Here is a 15434-nt window from a genome sequence, read left to right as displayed (position 1 = left end):
ACTATTTGATTGTGGCCGTGACTTTCCTATTCAACTTTTTCCACTCTTTAATCTTTACATTATCTGATATTTTTTCCTACAATTCAATCGGCTTAAACAAATATTGACAATATAATAAATCCTCCATCATCATCTTTTATAAGGAATAATTCGAAGAAGTTAATTTAATCATACTACACTTATCCTCCATCTTAATTAGCATAAACCACATCGACTATCTAACCAAAGTACTTTGATACCAGTTGTTGGGGTGATAAGGACACAAATATAATTATCTCCAGGATAAATTCTATCCTCTATATGCTAACTAAAGTAGGTAATAACTCAACAATATCAAATTCAGTAAAAAATATAAATCAAACTAAGCACAAGGGTACTAGATTTGGGTTGTGAATCTTCCACTATATAAAATAACAAAATTACTGCAGTTCTCTAAATTAACTAGAGATTATACGAATATATCTTCAAGACTAAATTTTAGTTTTCACAAAAATATTCATCATCAATATGATGAATTTCAATAATAAACAGAAATAGAAGACAGATCTCACCGAATATAGATATTTGAAATAATTTATGAAGAAGATTTTCTAAAGATCAAACTGCTCAATTTGTTGCTCTTAATGTTCAAAATAACATAATAAAATTTTATCAAAATTAAAATAGAATCAGCTGTTCAATCATCCGATAAAGAAGTTAATTTTTATTTTTTTCTCTTTTCTACTATGCCGACCTTCTCTGTTTTTCGCTTCTATGCGTCTTTCTCGCACTGCCACAGATTTGCACTCTTTTCTAGTTATTCTCTCCACCTCTTTTTTTTTTTTTTAATATTTAGATTGGGATGGATCTTACCACATGGGTGTGACACCACCAACATAGAGAAATGTAACAGTGAGAATAACTGCCGATATTTATGTTGCAATAGATCATTGCAACATCAGACAATGTGTTATCAGAATGATTTCTTTTTCTTCTATTAGACAAATGTAAAACTAAAACCGAAAGTAATAATATTTTATTTAGATAAACATAAAGGTAAATCTAAAAGCTATTATTTATTTATAATGGACTGTTATAAAACAAATTAAATTGTTGTAAAAAATAATTATTTTTCTTCCTTTATTATATATTTATGTATTTATGTATGTGATATAACATGAATATAACAATATTGTATCATTTAAAACCTTGTTGTTCAAAAGTTTTTCAGTTAAGTAGATAATGACAGTAGTACTACTTCCTAAATTATGTCATGGCTTAACAGTCAAACCCCGTATGAATGATGGTCCGATACTTGAACAGTGTTGTCAACTTCAGCCAAAATACAAGTGGGAATACTTCATGATCGAAGATATTAGGTTCGAATCTCAAACAAGTAAATCCTAAAAAGACATCCAAAACTCAAAGTTGAAGGCATTGACCAGGGCGTTAATTATGTGCAGCATGTCTAGAGAGGCGACTTCCTTTTTGTCGAGGACGACTCTACTATGATGATTGAATGGATCTAAAGGCAGATAAAAAAAATTTATATTAAGAGTACAAATGAATCAAGCTGCTCGCGAGCTACTTAAGTTTGACTCGAGTTTAAGCTCATTTAAGTCATTTATTATCGAGCTCGAGTCGAACTCAAATAGTAAGATACTCAGCTCAAAAGTTCACGAACCTACTAGAATTTATATATATTTTAAATAATAATTATTTTATTTATAATATATATTATTATATTATTATATGTATTATTAGTAAGTTAAGGTTTGATTTCGAACTCAAATATGGCTCGATTAATATTCAAGCCGAATTAAGTTGATCTCTAGCTTTACCCATTTTTTATCAAATCAAGATCGAGTTTGAGATATTAAGGCTCAATCGAATTTGAGTCGAGTTTTGAGATGAGTTTCGAGCCTAAGTATTTTGAATCGAGTTGAATTCGAGTTTGTAGCTATTCGATTCGGCTCAACTCGATTGCACCCCTAATTTGTATACACCCTCTATTGTAGGACATCTAGAGATTGGCCAATGAGGGTACTTCTTTCTTTACAAGATATGTCTACTATGATGCAAATAGAGCTACAAACTGGACAGCCACTAAGCACTCTAGTGAGATACTGTAAACCGGTTTTACATTGTTTGGAAGGCATGTAGGAATATTTTTTACTTTCCGACTTCTTTGGATATATCATAAAGATACTATGGATTAAATTTATGTCTATTCGGTAGGTATTCCAAAATATTTACTTTTTGACTTTTTGGATGTATTCCTACTGAAATAATGTGAATCACTATCTCAGTGGGGTGGGGGGTGCAAAAAGGCATTGACCAGATAATGCACATCCAACCTATACATCAAGCTTGATCTCCTAGCACCATGATAGCATCCAAGGTGGAGACGGTGGATTGGAAGAACCTCGCCACTAGCACATATCTTTCAGGCGATGCACATCTCTCCCTTTTTCCATGTCTATCTGCTCACATTTACGCTAGAAAAATAAGCATCTGCAAGGAAAGTGAGCAACATTCTTCTAGTGCAAAAGGTACGTGCATCAGCTCCTTCCAAATAACCCAGAACATGACAATCACCATGTAGTTTCACTGTAGCCGTTGCCTTCTCGAAGTATGCCTCTCTCATCAAACCGTCCATAAAGATTTAGTTTAGCCTGGCCGCCCATAACGTAGTCGTACCCATCAAATGATGGCACCCTCACTAAGACCGTGACAAATCATGACAAACCATGTCAAATTGTGAGGATAAAACCACGTCAAAATTGTGATGAACCATGCATGCAGGATTTGAATCGTTAGAACCCATACTAAACTGTGCTACTTATCTCGGATATTCGGCAATTTTGCTATAATACATGATGTACTCTTGCCAACATTTACGTGCTTGGATGGAGTCATGGGAGGGAGGATGAATGGGTTAGAAAGATGTATATCTCTCATCCACTATTTAGTTCAAAAAATCTTAGAAATGATGGATGGAAAGAAGAAATTGTCCATCTATCTTAACTTACCAATTTGCATCTTCTCAAATTGGGATGATGCATGGAAGGACAGATAAAACATATAAATGATAAGCTATTACATTTCATCTTTTTATCAAAGGAAAAAAAAAGAAAAATGGTAGGCTTCTACATTAATAAAATTATTTCTCATTAATTTTTGTCAAATGACCCAAATCTTAATACTTCATATTTTTATTAAAAGAATAGTTTAATAAAAATGTCATATATATATTATCCATCATTCTTTTAATTCTTACTATACTAAATAGAGAAAGCAATCATTTTCATCATTCTTTTTATATTTCAATAAACACAGGAAAGGATAGATAGAAGATCTGCCAATCTTCTTTCTCATTCATCCTTCCTCCATTCATCTGTATTCCAATCCATCCTTCATACCAAAAAGAGAGTTAAATTCTAGACTGTCCTATGTAGTATTCAGAAGTAGCCCTCCTCAAAAACATTATGCAATCCAGTTGCTTCAGTTTTTATGTTCATATGTTGATCAATATAGCCTGTTGGCCCTGGTAGAAGTCCAAGAGAACTTCCTTTCCTTGAACATAGCCTGAAAACTACAATCATGGACCCAATGCGTGCTACAGGACCAGATATTCTAATGGACTTGGTAAAGTCGAATCTACCACACAGTATAAAGAGTACCTAAAAGTTGACCCACTGAAAAGCCAAGTGGGATTCCAAGGGAGAGGCATGCTGCCGTGGCCCAATCAAAATCACAAGTCTGGCTCTCTCAATGCCAAGGCCAACATACCACAGCATCTATTCCCATTCATTTCATTCATCGACATGGATAGCTTGATCTTTTTATGAGTTTTGGAGGGTTGTGCCCAGAATCTATTACCTTTAGCCTCTGCACCACAAATCAGGCCATCCACCATAGCTGGGACCGAATCATGTTGCTACAGTAGTTGTCATCTGTCTGGGACCACATGGCAGTGAATCTTTTTTTTTTTTTTTTTTGGTAAAGGTGGGAAGTGACTCTTTTAAATCCAAAGTGGTTAGAATTTTTCCCACTAGCTACTTGCATTTGTTCTTTTTCATGGATTTTATTTTTCTATGGTATTAATATTTCTTATAGGTTTAGAGACTTTTTGGTTTGTTCAAATAACCTTGCCAAGTTTCTTGTCATTGCCTTTGTTCTTTCCTCTGCCAGCACTATAACAGTTGAATGTTAAATAGCTAATATTGTAATATATTATAATATTACAATAAAGCAATAATATAGTATTGTATTACTGTTATTATAATTGTGTCATAGCAATATTATAATAGTTAATATATTATAACATTATATGATGTTGTATTATTGTTATTATAATATTATTCTGTTAATAATAATATTACAATATTATAATTTGAATTTAGGTAATAGCATTATATGTATATTATTATTATTGTCATAATTACAAAGACATCATGGAGAAAGAAAAGAGGAATAACTGGAGTGGTGAGAGAATCTCTTCAAAAGGCTTTCTCAATTATAATATTGCTTGTGTTTGGAACTGGAGTCAATTTTGGTTGACATGTTTTGGGCCTTTTCCGTAGTTGAACAACCACCTGCAGAGAATCCCTTCCAAAAGACTTTCTCAATTACAATATTGCTTGTATTCGGAACTGCAATCAATTTTGGTTGACAAGTTTTGGACTTTTTTCGTAGTTGAACTATGACGTGCTATTGCAATTTCGAGGAATCTAAACACTTATTAGGGACACTTTCAATTCAATTGCAGGCCACCAAATAGCCCCTAAATAATATAAATTTTGTTATTAGACCATTGCATTTATTTATTTTTCTTCTTTTCTTTTTCTTTTTTTTAATTGATGCATTTGCTCAGATGTTATTGGTCATCACAATCCATCTAATATTCCATTAAAAGGGAAACAGTAGGTGACATTGTCAATTGTTTTTTGCCCTAAGAAACTATCAAATGCCATATTAGAGTATATCGGCAACAATAAAAGCATCATATCAGAGATATACTCATCATTCCAATGTGAACGCCAAACTCTAATGCTTCAGTTTTAACACAGTTAATACTTGGGAGGGAAAGAGATAAATTTGCAATTTTATGCTCTTTTATCACATATTAATCTCTTATATCTAAATCTGAAATAAAATTATATTCAAGATTTTAATTGATGAGCCCTCATATTTAGGGTCGGGGCAGACCCGAACCAAACCCCACTCTTAATAGTATGCCATACCAGCCAAGTCCATTGCCAACCCTAGGGACATTATTCAATTGGAGAACTTGATGGCCTATGGTTCATCCACTCATGGTACATGAGGCTCAAGTGGGGCCCCACCCATGATGATACGTGAACGCTCAGAGAGAACCACAATAGAAAAGATCCTCAAGGGCCCCCTTCATTTGTCATAAAAAGCTACTCCCACTCACAAGTGGACTCATTGCATTATGTATGGTTAATGAACCTACCCAGTTAGTGCTTCATCTACTTGCAATTACCCCTCGTCTCATAGAGGAATCACAGTCACAAAGATGGAGCAAAGTTGAATTTTTGAGGAAAAGAATTGATCATTTTGCACAAAAAAGAAGAGAAAAAACATTGAAGATTTAAAAGAAATGTGGTGTACTTCTCCAAGTTCCTAGCTATCAATTAAGACACAAAATGATAGCAATCCTCTCCCTTGTTGGATAGAATAAATTAGCGGGGTCCCAGCAACTCGCTTTAAATTAGAATGATCAGAGAACCCACTTTGAGAGAAAGAAAACTACATCAAATATCAAGCCTATAACCGCTCTCCTTCTTTTTGGCCTCTTCTTTTAGATTGCTCTCATCAAGTGGGTGACAAAAGCCGAAACAAAAAAAATAAAGAGGAGAGAATAACCAAAAGAAGGCGATCATTGATACATATGTGTGTGTGTATATATATATATATATAGGTCCATTAAGGGCACCAGATGCTGCGTAAGTACAAAGCAGTGTATGCTAGACACAACAAAATCCAAAAGAGAAAATAAAGAAAATGATATGATGGAGAGCAAGCACCTCTACTGCTCTAAATTCCCTCTATTCTTTTTTCTTCAAAAAAGGAGAAAATTATTCATAGTCTATGAGCTTATAGTTAAAACAAGAGTTGGCACTCTACTACTAGACACTTAACCCCCATCAAAACCTGTCTTCCAGTCATATCTTTGTTGGTTGTCTAGCCTTTGATGCCCGCCAAATGCTTGAACTTGAATGATCCTGTAACGTCGAACTTGCTAGGATCAACCTCGTTCAACAGCTGAACAACTTCATTCATGGATGGCCGGAGAGCTGGGCTGCGGCAGGTGCATCGAAGAGCAATCCGCAATATCTGGATCATGTCCTCTTTAAAGGGGCTCCATGATAACTTCTTGTCTATGGCATCCATTGCCCCTTCTTTGGTTCCCATCTTGCTCGAAACCCAATGGATGATATCCTGGTTCTCCCCAAACTCGGGCTCATTCGGCTTCTTTCCGGTCACTAGCTCCATCAGCACCACACCGAAGCTATAGACATCACATTTGGTGGTGGCTTTGGTGGAATAAGCATACTCTGTCATTGCATTTGAGTCATTTTGCAATGAGCAAATTGTTGAGGAAAACTAGTCAGGATTCCAAATATTTGCTTCTGATGGAAACTGGATAGCAATTTGTTAAATGCTTAACGAATATATCAAACGAGAAAGGGGATTACCTGGACTAGAAAGTATCAATTATGTGAGCTTATTCTTGCACAACAGTTTAAAAATTTAAATTGAATGTGTCAAACAGTTATAGCAATGAAAGAAGTACATATATAAAGCATCATAGTAGCATATTAAATTTTGAAAAGAGAACCCCTGAAATGACAATATTATTGAAGAGATGGCTGTTGAAATAAATGAATGATCGAACCATAAACCAGAAATATGTAGTTGAATCTGAAATGAATTCAATGAAAGTAAAATTACCTGGGGCTAGATAACCATATGTGCCTATAATGACTGAAGCTGATGACTCACGATCTCCTCTTGCTTGCAAGACCTTTGCAATGCCAAAGTCAGCCACCTTTGGCTCAAAGTCTTCATCGAGGAGTATGTTGGAAGTCTTGATATCTCGGTGAACAATTGGAAACAAAAGATCATGGTGTAGATAAGCCAATCCCTGAGCTATGCCAGAAGCAATCCTATGCCTGGTAGGCCAATCCAAGAAGCTCCCTTCATTGTGAAGAGCATCCATAAGATTTCCATTTGGCATGTACTCATAGACCAGGAGCTTGTAGTCCATGCTCGAGAAGCAGCAATAGAGCTTTACGATGTTCTTGTGCCGGATGCTCCCTAATGTCTCAACCTCAGTCTTGAGCTCTTTATCAAGGTACAATTGATTAGGTGATGGGTTCTTCGTTGCCCTGCTCCAAAGTTTTTTCACTGCAACCTGTTCACCGCTGCTCAGAGCAATCCTATACACAGTCCCTGAACCCCCATGACCCACTATATTGTTCTCCATCAAGGCCTCCACGATCTCATGTTGATCAAAGCTTAGCTTGTGGAAGCTCGTGACATCATACACGAAGGACGGAGAAGATGGAAGACCATCTTGTTCAATCACCACATTCTTCTCACCAAACCAACGCTTCAAAGCCAAGAGAACTGCAAGGATTGAGAACATGAGACAAACTCCAATGACCCAGACATTGTTGAGCCCCTTTCTAATGCCAGGCTTTGGACAGAGAGGAAGGCTTGGTTTCACCATGTTAAGGTGGAAAGGAACGCAGAGCTCTGAATTGCCATATACACTTTCTATTAGGCCTTCTTTTATCAGAGGGAGAGGGACCGGACCTGAAAGCCGATTGTTTGAGAAGTCTAGTGAATTGGGCAGCAGGTTACAGAGGCTATCAGGGATCTCCCCAGTCAAATAATTATTGGAGAGGTTGAGAACATTGAGAGACTTGAGTAAGGAGAGAGATGCTGGAATGGATGAGTCTAGCTTGTTCTCCTGTAATGACAATTGGTTTAGCTTATACAAACTGGCTATCTCAGAGGGAATTGGACCAGATAAGAGATTATGGCTGAGATCTATTTTCACTAGATTTGTAGCCCATGAGATTTCAGGTGGCAGAGCACCAGAAAGCAGATTGTGTGTCAAAAACAATGCTGATAAATTCTTCGCATTCCCTATAGTTTTTGCGATTGTACCTCCAAAACGGTTGAAGCCCAGATCAATGATCCATGCATGAGGAAGGCCAAAAATCCCTTCAGGGATGGAACCATTCAGCTTGTTGTTACTAACTCGAAACCGGAGAAGAGAGTTGCATTGTGCATAGGTCTCTGGCAATTCACCAGTGAAGTGATTGTCCAATACTAGAAGATAGAGCAACTCACCACCAGCACAAGCATCTCGCGGCAGCTGACTGGAAAGCTGGTTATCAGACACATCCAAGACAATCAATTTAGAGTGCCGACCAAGGTCTGGTGGCAGTTCCCCAGTGAGGAAATTACCATAGAGAGATAAGATGCTCAGCACCGTGGAATTCCCGAGCTCACGAGGAACTCCTCCGGTGAGCCTGTTGGAGTAGAGCTGTAACACCCCAAGGCCTGATAGAGCACAGAGCTTTTCCGGTATCCTGCCAGTCAAATAATTCTCCGACATATCCAGGTCGACTAATCGTGTGAGGTTCCCCAGTTCATCAGGGATTTCTCCACTCAGATGGTTATAATAAAGCTCCAAAAATTGCAAGTTCTCAAGCTTCCCAATTGTCGCCGGAATTTGACCAACAAGACTATTGCCACTCAATTCAAGGTCTATAAGCGATGTCATGTTCCCGATCCAAGGTGGGATTTCTCCTCGCATGGAGGTTGTTGAAAGGATCAGAACCTCGAGCTTTTTCAGCTGGGTGATCGTATCTGGCAGCCGCCACAGATCGAAGCCCGGGTTCTCATTGAAGTTGACCACCTCAAGATTGGTAAGGTTGATGATGGATATTGGGAATTCACCAGTGAAGAAGTTGTTGGAGAGATCAATCATGTGGAGAGATTGGAGCTGGGATAAGTCTGGGACAGCACCAGTGAGGCCAGAGTGGCTGAAGTTAAGCTCTCCTAAGAAGGAGCAGTTGAAGAGGTCCTCCGGGAAGCCGTTGCTGATGTCGTTATCAGCCAACCGGAGAGCACGAAGCATTGGGAGGGAAGAACAGACTCCAGAAGGGAAGTCACCTGCAAGTTTCCATGAGGACAGGTCAATCTCCACAACATATCCATGATCATCACAAGAGATTCCCGAGAAGTTGCAGTAGGGCCTGTCACCGACAGCGTCTGTGAAGTCCCAGTGAGCCATGGAGGGGCCCAAGAGGGAGTCTTTCATGAGAGAAAGAAAGTTAAATTGGGTCTGAAGGGTGGTGGCTTGGAGGGAGAGTGTAAGAGGGAGGAAGGAGATGATGAGGAGAAGTGAGGGCAGACTCATGGTGGAACTGTTATTGCTGTTATTGGTGTTTGTGGTTGGTGGTCTCATGGGAGGGGGTGAGCAGGCACAGGTATATAAATATGTGGGGAGAATCATGGCCTTGGAGTGGCAGTAAGCACAGAATGATATAAAAGTGCTTGCATGAGAAGAAGATGTGCATGGCTTTAACAAAAAGCAGCTTTTAGGTTTATGCTTGCTGATGGTTGGTGTCCCTTTAGTTTGTGTCAACATCCAAGTGACACACGCTTCGCACGTGTTATTGGGATCTAGCAATGTACAAGGGCTGGGCCTGGGTGGGCCGGCCTTGGCATGTTTGGTCGACTCGCACTTGTTGACATAAAGCATTAAAGGCATCAAGAGAGTGTGTTAAGAAGAGTGGGATTTCCATGAATCTATATGTCCTTGATAATTTGAAGTGCAGCTCAGCATAAAACAAAAAAGTAAAATGCAAGCTTGGTATTTCTAGTAGTTCAAATGAAGTGGCAGTCAATCTCTTTATGCTAAGCTAATTCAGTAAAGATACAAGTCTTGAAAAGTATAGATTTCGAATGATCACCATGACATTGTTTAGATAAGGTAATAGACAAGCTCATCTCCCTAAAAGATGTGTTGCAACCATTGGGATCTCCAACATCATATCAATCCTAGCATGATAATTAGTTTGGCAGTAGATGTGTTAGAACATCTTGATTCATGATTTTGATTTTGTTAAGACAGTGTTGAAAAAGTATATGGCATAACCTTCATCTATGACTTAGTAACGTAATCTCTTCCGTGGTATCAACAATACAAATAAAACTTGCAATATTCAAAAACAAACTGAAATTTTTGTAGATAAGTTTCTGCGATTTTTCGAAGACAACTTGTAGTTGTCAGATTGTGGGCACTTGCATACCAGCCCATGTCTCTCTACCAAACAAAAATACTAGCCTATGTCTCAATTTGTCATCAAAATTTTGTATTTGAGTTGACGCAGCAGTATAGCTCTTTTATAAAAACACATTCAGTATAAACACAAATTATCACAAAATTTGAAATTAAATAAAAGAAAAGCCTCTTCATCAGACCAGTTTATGAGAAATCTGTTGTATTACTAATAAAGACAGCTGAAGTCTAAGAATTTTACAGCCATCAGAGACTTGAGGTGGACCCAGAACAAAGAAGTCTCACCGAACTGTGCCTTGCATTTGATTGGGATCTGCGATTTTTCCCTCAAAAAAGATAAATCTTACCTTGCATCTATGAACATCAGGACAAATAACGTAACTATTCAATAACAGGCCACAAAGTGGCAGTTTCATACCCAAAAACACTGGCAACCAAAGTAGATTAAGCATCTACTCATGCCAGGAAGGACTATCTTGGGGCCCATGGCTTTCAGAAAGAAATCTCTTCTTGGAGAAGGAAAGAGCTTGGCAGGTTTCTCTGCACATTTTATATTGCAGAGAATACTCAGATCTAATGATCAAGATCATCCTAATTAAAAGAGAAAGGTTAGATTTTTTGTTGTACATTGATTTCTTCAGGGAATATAGGATAGCAATCAAGACTCAAATAACAATTAGAAGACTCTGCTCAAACTTCGATAAATAATTTCAATTTGCACATCAGCCCATAAACTGTAGGGATATATGCTTAAAGGACAACATGCATTGTATATGGGGAACAAATTATTCAGTGGGTCCCAAGATCCTATTCATGTTCCATGCACGGTGAGAACCATGGCTAACATTTTGGGGAAATGGGTGCAGAAGTGACACATGACACTAACAGGAAATGAGTAGTAATGATGTCTCCAACAAATAAGAAGTGACAGGTTACCACAAGAAATTTGGCATGGATGTGCTGATGCGAAACCATATTGAGTTGATACTAGTGGTTTCTTCATGATGTAATAATTGGATGATTAGGATTCACAATACACAAACCCAAATAAATAGTATAGGCAGGTTTACAGGCATGAAGGCTAAGGTTATCATCATAATTTAGTTTTCCTTGTCATCATTCATATATTCAATCATCTCAATTAATAGTTTCCTCCTGGATTTCAAAGAACTCCAAATGCACTTCTTTGAAATAGCATTTTCGAAAGATATGGTTAAAATTTGTCACTTCCACTTCTATATCAAAAATTTTTCATTCAAATTTGGCACTGACCACAAAACAAGGAAAAAGTAGAGCCATGGAAGTTTGGTTGTGCAATAAGACTATAGTGGTACCCTCATGATGATCACAAGAGAGTGGGTGCATTCTTTCATACAGAGGAGCATTTGGTTAGTGAAAGCCCAAGAAATGGAGAGCCTTGTACACCCACTTTGACAATGAGCCTAGTAAGAGGGAATCTGTAATGGATAAGGGTGTACTCATGGTGCCAAAGAAAGATGCCCACCCAAAAGCAAATGACTAGATTATTTTTTGGGTGGGAAGGTGGAAAAAGAGATGTAGACATGCCATAATTCCTTGCCTTTATTTTTCTTACCCATGTTCTATTTAACGTTCCAGAAATTTTGACCATTGGATAAGCAGGCACCACTCACCACAAGAGGAACCAGCACCAAAAACAAATAAGGATCACAATTAGGTTTGTTGACCTCTTTTGAGATTGAACAGAACATGCTTAGTCAAAGTAGTCAAAATAAACTAATTTAAAGCTAAAACAGATGCAGATTACAAGATATAAACTATATGATCATGAAATACGAGAGTTGAAAGGCGGTCAAAGAGCATCGAAACTTCTACTATTTCACCATAAGTTTGTACAAATTTTGGATATTATGACTCAATTGCAATAGAGTAGATCATTGTAGACTAGTAGTGTAGAAAAGAATAAATACAGTTCTGCTCCAATTCAACTATAAATAACTTCATTAATCTCATATATGACAAAGCTATCTCCTGTCAAGAGATAATAATGCAGGTAAACATTACAAAGAATGCTGCAAACTGCTTGTTCTGAAACACATGCCAAAAAACAAGGCCTTTCATGACCAGCAGCATTGACTGTTGATCAAAACTACTACACGAAAAATAATAGGCCAGTTCTAAGTCCTTTATAGCTAAGAATACAGCACGCTGTTCAAACTAATTAACAGGGACTCCATACATATACTAAAATGTTTTCATAGATATGAAATACCAAAGAGGCTCACTAAACAAAAACCAGCTAACTTTCGCTTTATAAATTCATTTCTATTGACAGTTCATAGCATCATTATAGTTTTACATCAGTACGATAGTTACGTAAGTGAATGGTTGAAAGAGAGAACTGCCATGCCAACCATGACCATCACAAAGTCATGCAACCTATCCATTGTGGGGTAAAATACTACTTTTAGGAAGCACGTCACTAGATCAAGAACCCAGCGAGCCAAAACAACAAACACCACGCGGGCTAGTACGCCGGAGTGCCTACCTTTCGATGGATAAAAAGCGTGCATGGTAGCTATGAGAGTCAAAAAAAGAAAAAAAAAAGAAAAAAGTGTACCTGAGCTCTGCCGGATAAGAGATAAAAGGATTAGAGCTATCCATTGAGGCAGGCCAAAAGCAATCTCCCCCATAAAACGGGTGTTTTGTGGCTGCTCTTAGACAAACTTTTTGACTGACTGCTAGAGGGAGCTGACAGGTCACAAGGCATTAGTTGATGTTTTTACTGGATTTGAATGATCCCGCCGCTTTCCCAAGTTGGAAAATTTTTTACGCACCTCATGAAAAAATACACCATCATGTCTGATTGAATCACATAATCAATATTTTTTAATTAATATTTAATATTCATAATTTTATTTTTTATTTAAAATTTTAAATGGTAAAAATATTTTTTTTTTTAAAAAATTATGACAGCATATTATAATATTATATGATCAAATCATAATTTTCTACGTAAGGTACTATAATTTTTTTATAAAATATTATAAAAAAAAATTTATTATTGAAAAATTTATAAAATTTTTAAATGATAAAAATATTCCTACCAATATTATGACATCCCGTAAAAAAATTATGACTTCTTGCACATCCTGTGCAGGAAATCATAATTTCATGATGTCATAATATCACCGGGGATGTTTTAATATTTTTTTTTAAAAAAAAATTCATCATTCAAAATTTTAAATAAAAAAATAAAATTATAAATATTAAATATGTATTGAAAAGAGATAATTACGTAGCCCAATCAAATGGACCGGTATATCTTTTCTACACCGCTTATGGTGTACAGAGAATTTCTCTTCCCAAGTTATATTTGGATTGTAAGCGGACATGCATGGTACTGTTGGGCCCAATTTCTATATGGGTTGCCTAGGCCGGCCCATTAGTTATTTCAACAGTAGCCGTGCAGGCGTATGCAAAACCTAGTGGGGAAAGGGGAAGCTAGCTTGTTCTTGCTATCACTTTTTTATTTTTTCCTCTTGCCTGGTAATTGAGCCTTGAAGGATAAATTTGAGGCCCAAGGAAACCATGAGATTGCTTTTATATGTATAAAAAAAAAATTTAAGTAATGATTGCACAACAACAGGTAGATCTTTAGAGGGTAAATGACTTGCCTAAGAATCTCTATTTTCCAAGATAAATATTTTTTAGATAAAAAATAATTTATCTATATTCTTTTATACATCAAAAAATAACTTTAGAATTTACTATTCATATTCTTTTGCATTATTATTTTTCTAGATAAATTGCTAAATTCTATCTATACTTTTCATAATATCCTTTATTATATAAACATATTTATAATATATTATAATTTATATTAATATAATATAATATATAAATAATATTTTTTTATTTTATTATAATATTATATATTATATTATTATATAATATATTACATTATGATAGATTATCTTATAATAATAGATTAATTATAGTAAAACAATAATATATTATATTATAAATAATATAATATATTATATTATAATATTACATAATAATATAGTATTATATTATCATAATAATATAATATATTATAATATTATAATAACATAACATATTGTTATAAAAATATACCATATTAGTAGTTTAATATGTCATAATATACAATATAAATAATATATTTTATTTACCATAATATTATGTATTGTAATATACTATATTATATTATATCATATAGCATATACTATAATATATTCTATAATATTATCATATATTATATTATAATATTAGGTTATCTAATAAAAATAGATTGATTATAATAAAAAGATAACTAGCACTCAACCCCCATGCTACTGGGGTTTAATTGATACTAATAATAATAATAATATTTTTTTATGCTATGAGTGTTAGTAAATCCAAAAATTAAGAAAGCTATAAGATAGATTTGTAAAATACATTCTCTAAGCATTAGAAATAAAATATAAATTATTTAATATAAAGAGGAAAGCTCTATTTTTTTGAATTTTATCTTAGATAATTTTAATACATAAATTCACAGCATAAAGCTTAGAAGTAACAGTAGAAAGAAATTGAAACTCTTTAAAAAAAGAAAAAGAAAAAAAAAAGTTAAGAAATAGCAAGTTAGTAAGTCTATTAAAAAATGAGATGAAGAAAAGAATTAAACTGGCTTTGATCTAAGATAGCTTTTGAAATAGTAAACTTTATATGTTTCAAATAAAAAGGATGGATGAAAAATCCATCCATCCTTGCCTCTATCCATCCTTCCTTCAATCTATCCTTTGAACTAAACAAAGAATTAGATCTCCAATAACTAATTGATACTAATAATGATATTTTTTTATGCTATGAATATTAGTAAATTCAAAAATCAAGAATGCTGTAGGATAGATTTATATATAGAATACATTCTTTAAGTGTCAAAAATAAAATATAAATTATTTGACATAAAGAGGAAAGCTCTACTTTTTTAAATTTTATCCTGACAATTCTAATGCATAAATTTGTAGCATAAAACTTAGAAGTAACAGAAGAAAGAAATTGAAACTCTTTAGAAAAAAAGAGAAAAAAATTGAGAAATGGCAAGTTGGTAAGTCTATTA

General features: G+C 35.2%; 1 protein-coding gene across 2 annotated transcripts; it reads right to left on the bottom strand.

Moving 5' to 3' along the window:
- Nucleotides 1-5887: 5887 nt before the first annotated feature.
- LOC105061025 (receptor protein-tyrosine kinase CEPR1) lies at nt 5888-13082 on the bottom strand. 2 transcript variants are annotated; one of them, XM_010944947.4, is made up of 3 exons: nt 12930-13082; nt 6961-9198; nt 5888-6563 (listed from the first exon to the last, which is right to left on the bottom strand). In XM_010944947.4, the coding sequence occupies exons 1-3, from the start codon at nt 13000-13002 to the stop codon at nt 6190-6192; spliced, it is 2685 nt and encodes an 894-aa protein (XP_010943249.1). In that variant the 5' UTR covers nt 13003-13082; the 3' UTR covers nt 5888-6189. The 2 variants fall into 2 exon arrangements, with proteins under 2 accessions (XP_010943249.1, XP_010943241.3); XM_010944939.4 differs by lacking the exon at nt 12930-13082 and having other exon boundaries at nt 6961-10308.
- Between the last annotated feature and the right edge of the window lie 2352 nt (nt 13083-15434).

This window comes from Elaeis guineensis, chromosome 2 (genome assembly GCF_000442705.2).
Source record: "Elaeis guineensis isolate ETL-2024a chromosome 2, EG11, whole genome shotgun sequence".
Classification (NCBI taxonomy): domain Eukaryota; kingdom Viridiplantae; phylum Streptophyta; class Magnoliopsida; order Arecales; family Arecaceae; genus Elaeis; species Elaeis guineensis.
The sequence above is the reverse complement of the archived record's forward strand: the minus strand, read 5'-3'. Positions and strand labels throughout refer to the sequence as shown.

Coding starts and splice junctions, on each gene's coding strand:
- LOC105061025 (XM_010944939.4), bottom strand. CDS start 9,799: ATGCCTTTAATGCTTTATGTCAACAAGTGCGAGTCGACCAAACATGCC. Junction 6,564..6,960: donor ATATGGTTATCTAGCCCCAG/GTAATTTTACTT, acceptor ATGCAATGACAG/AGTATGCTTATTCCACCAAA.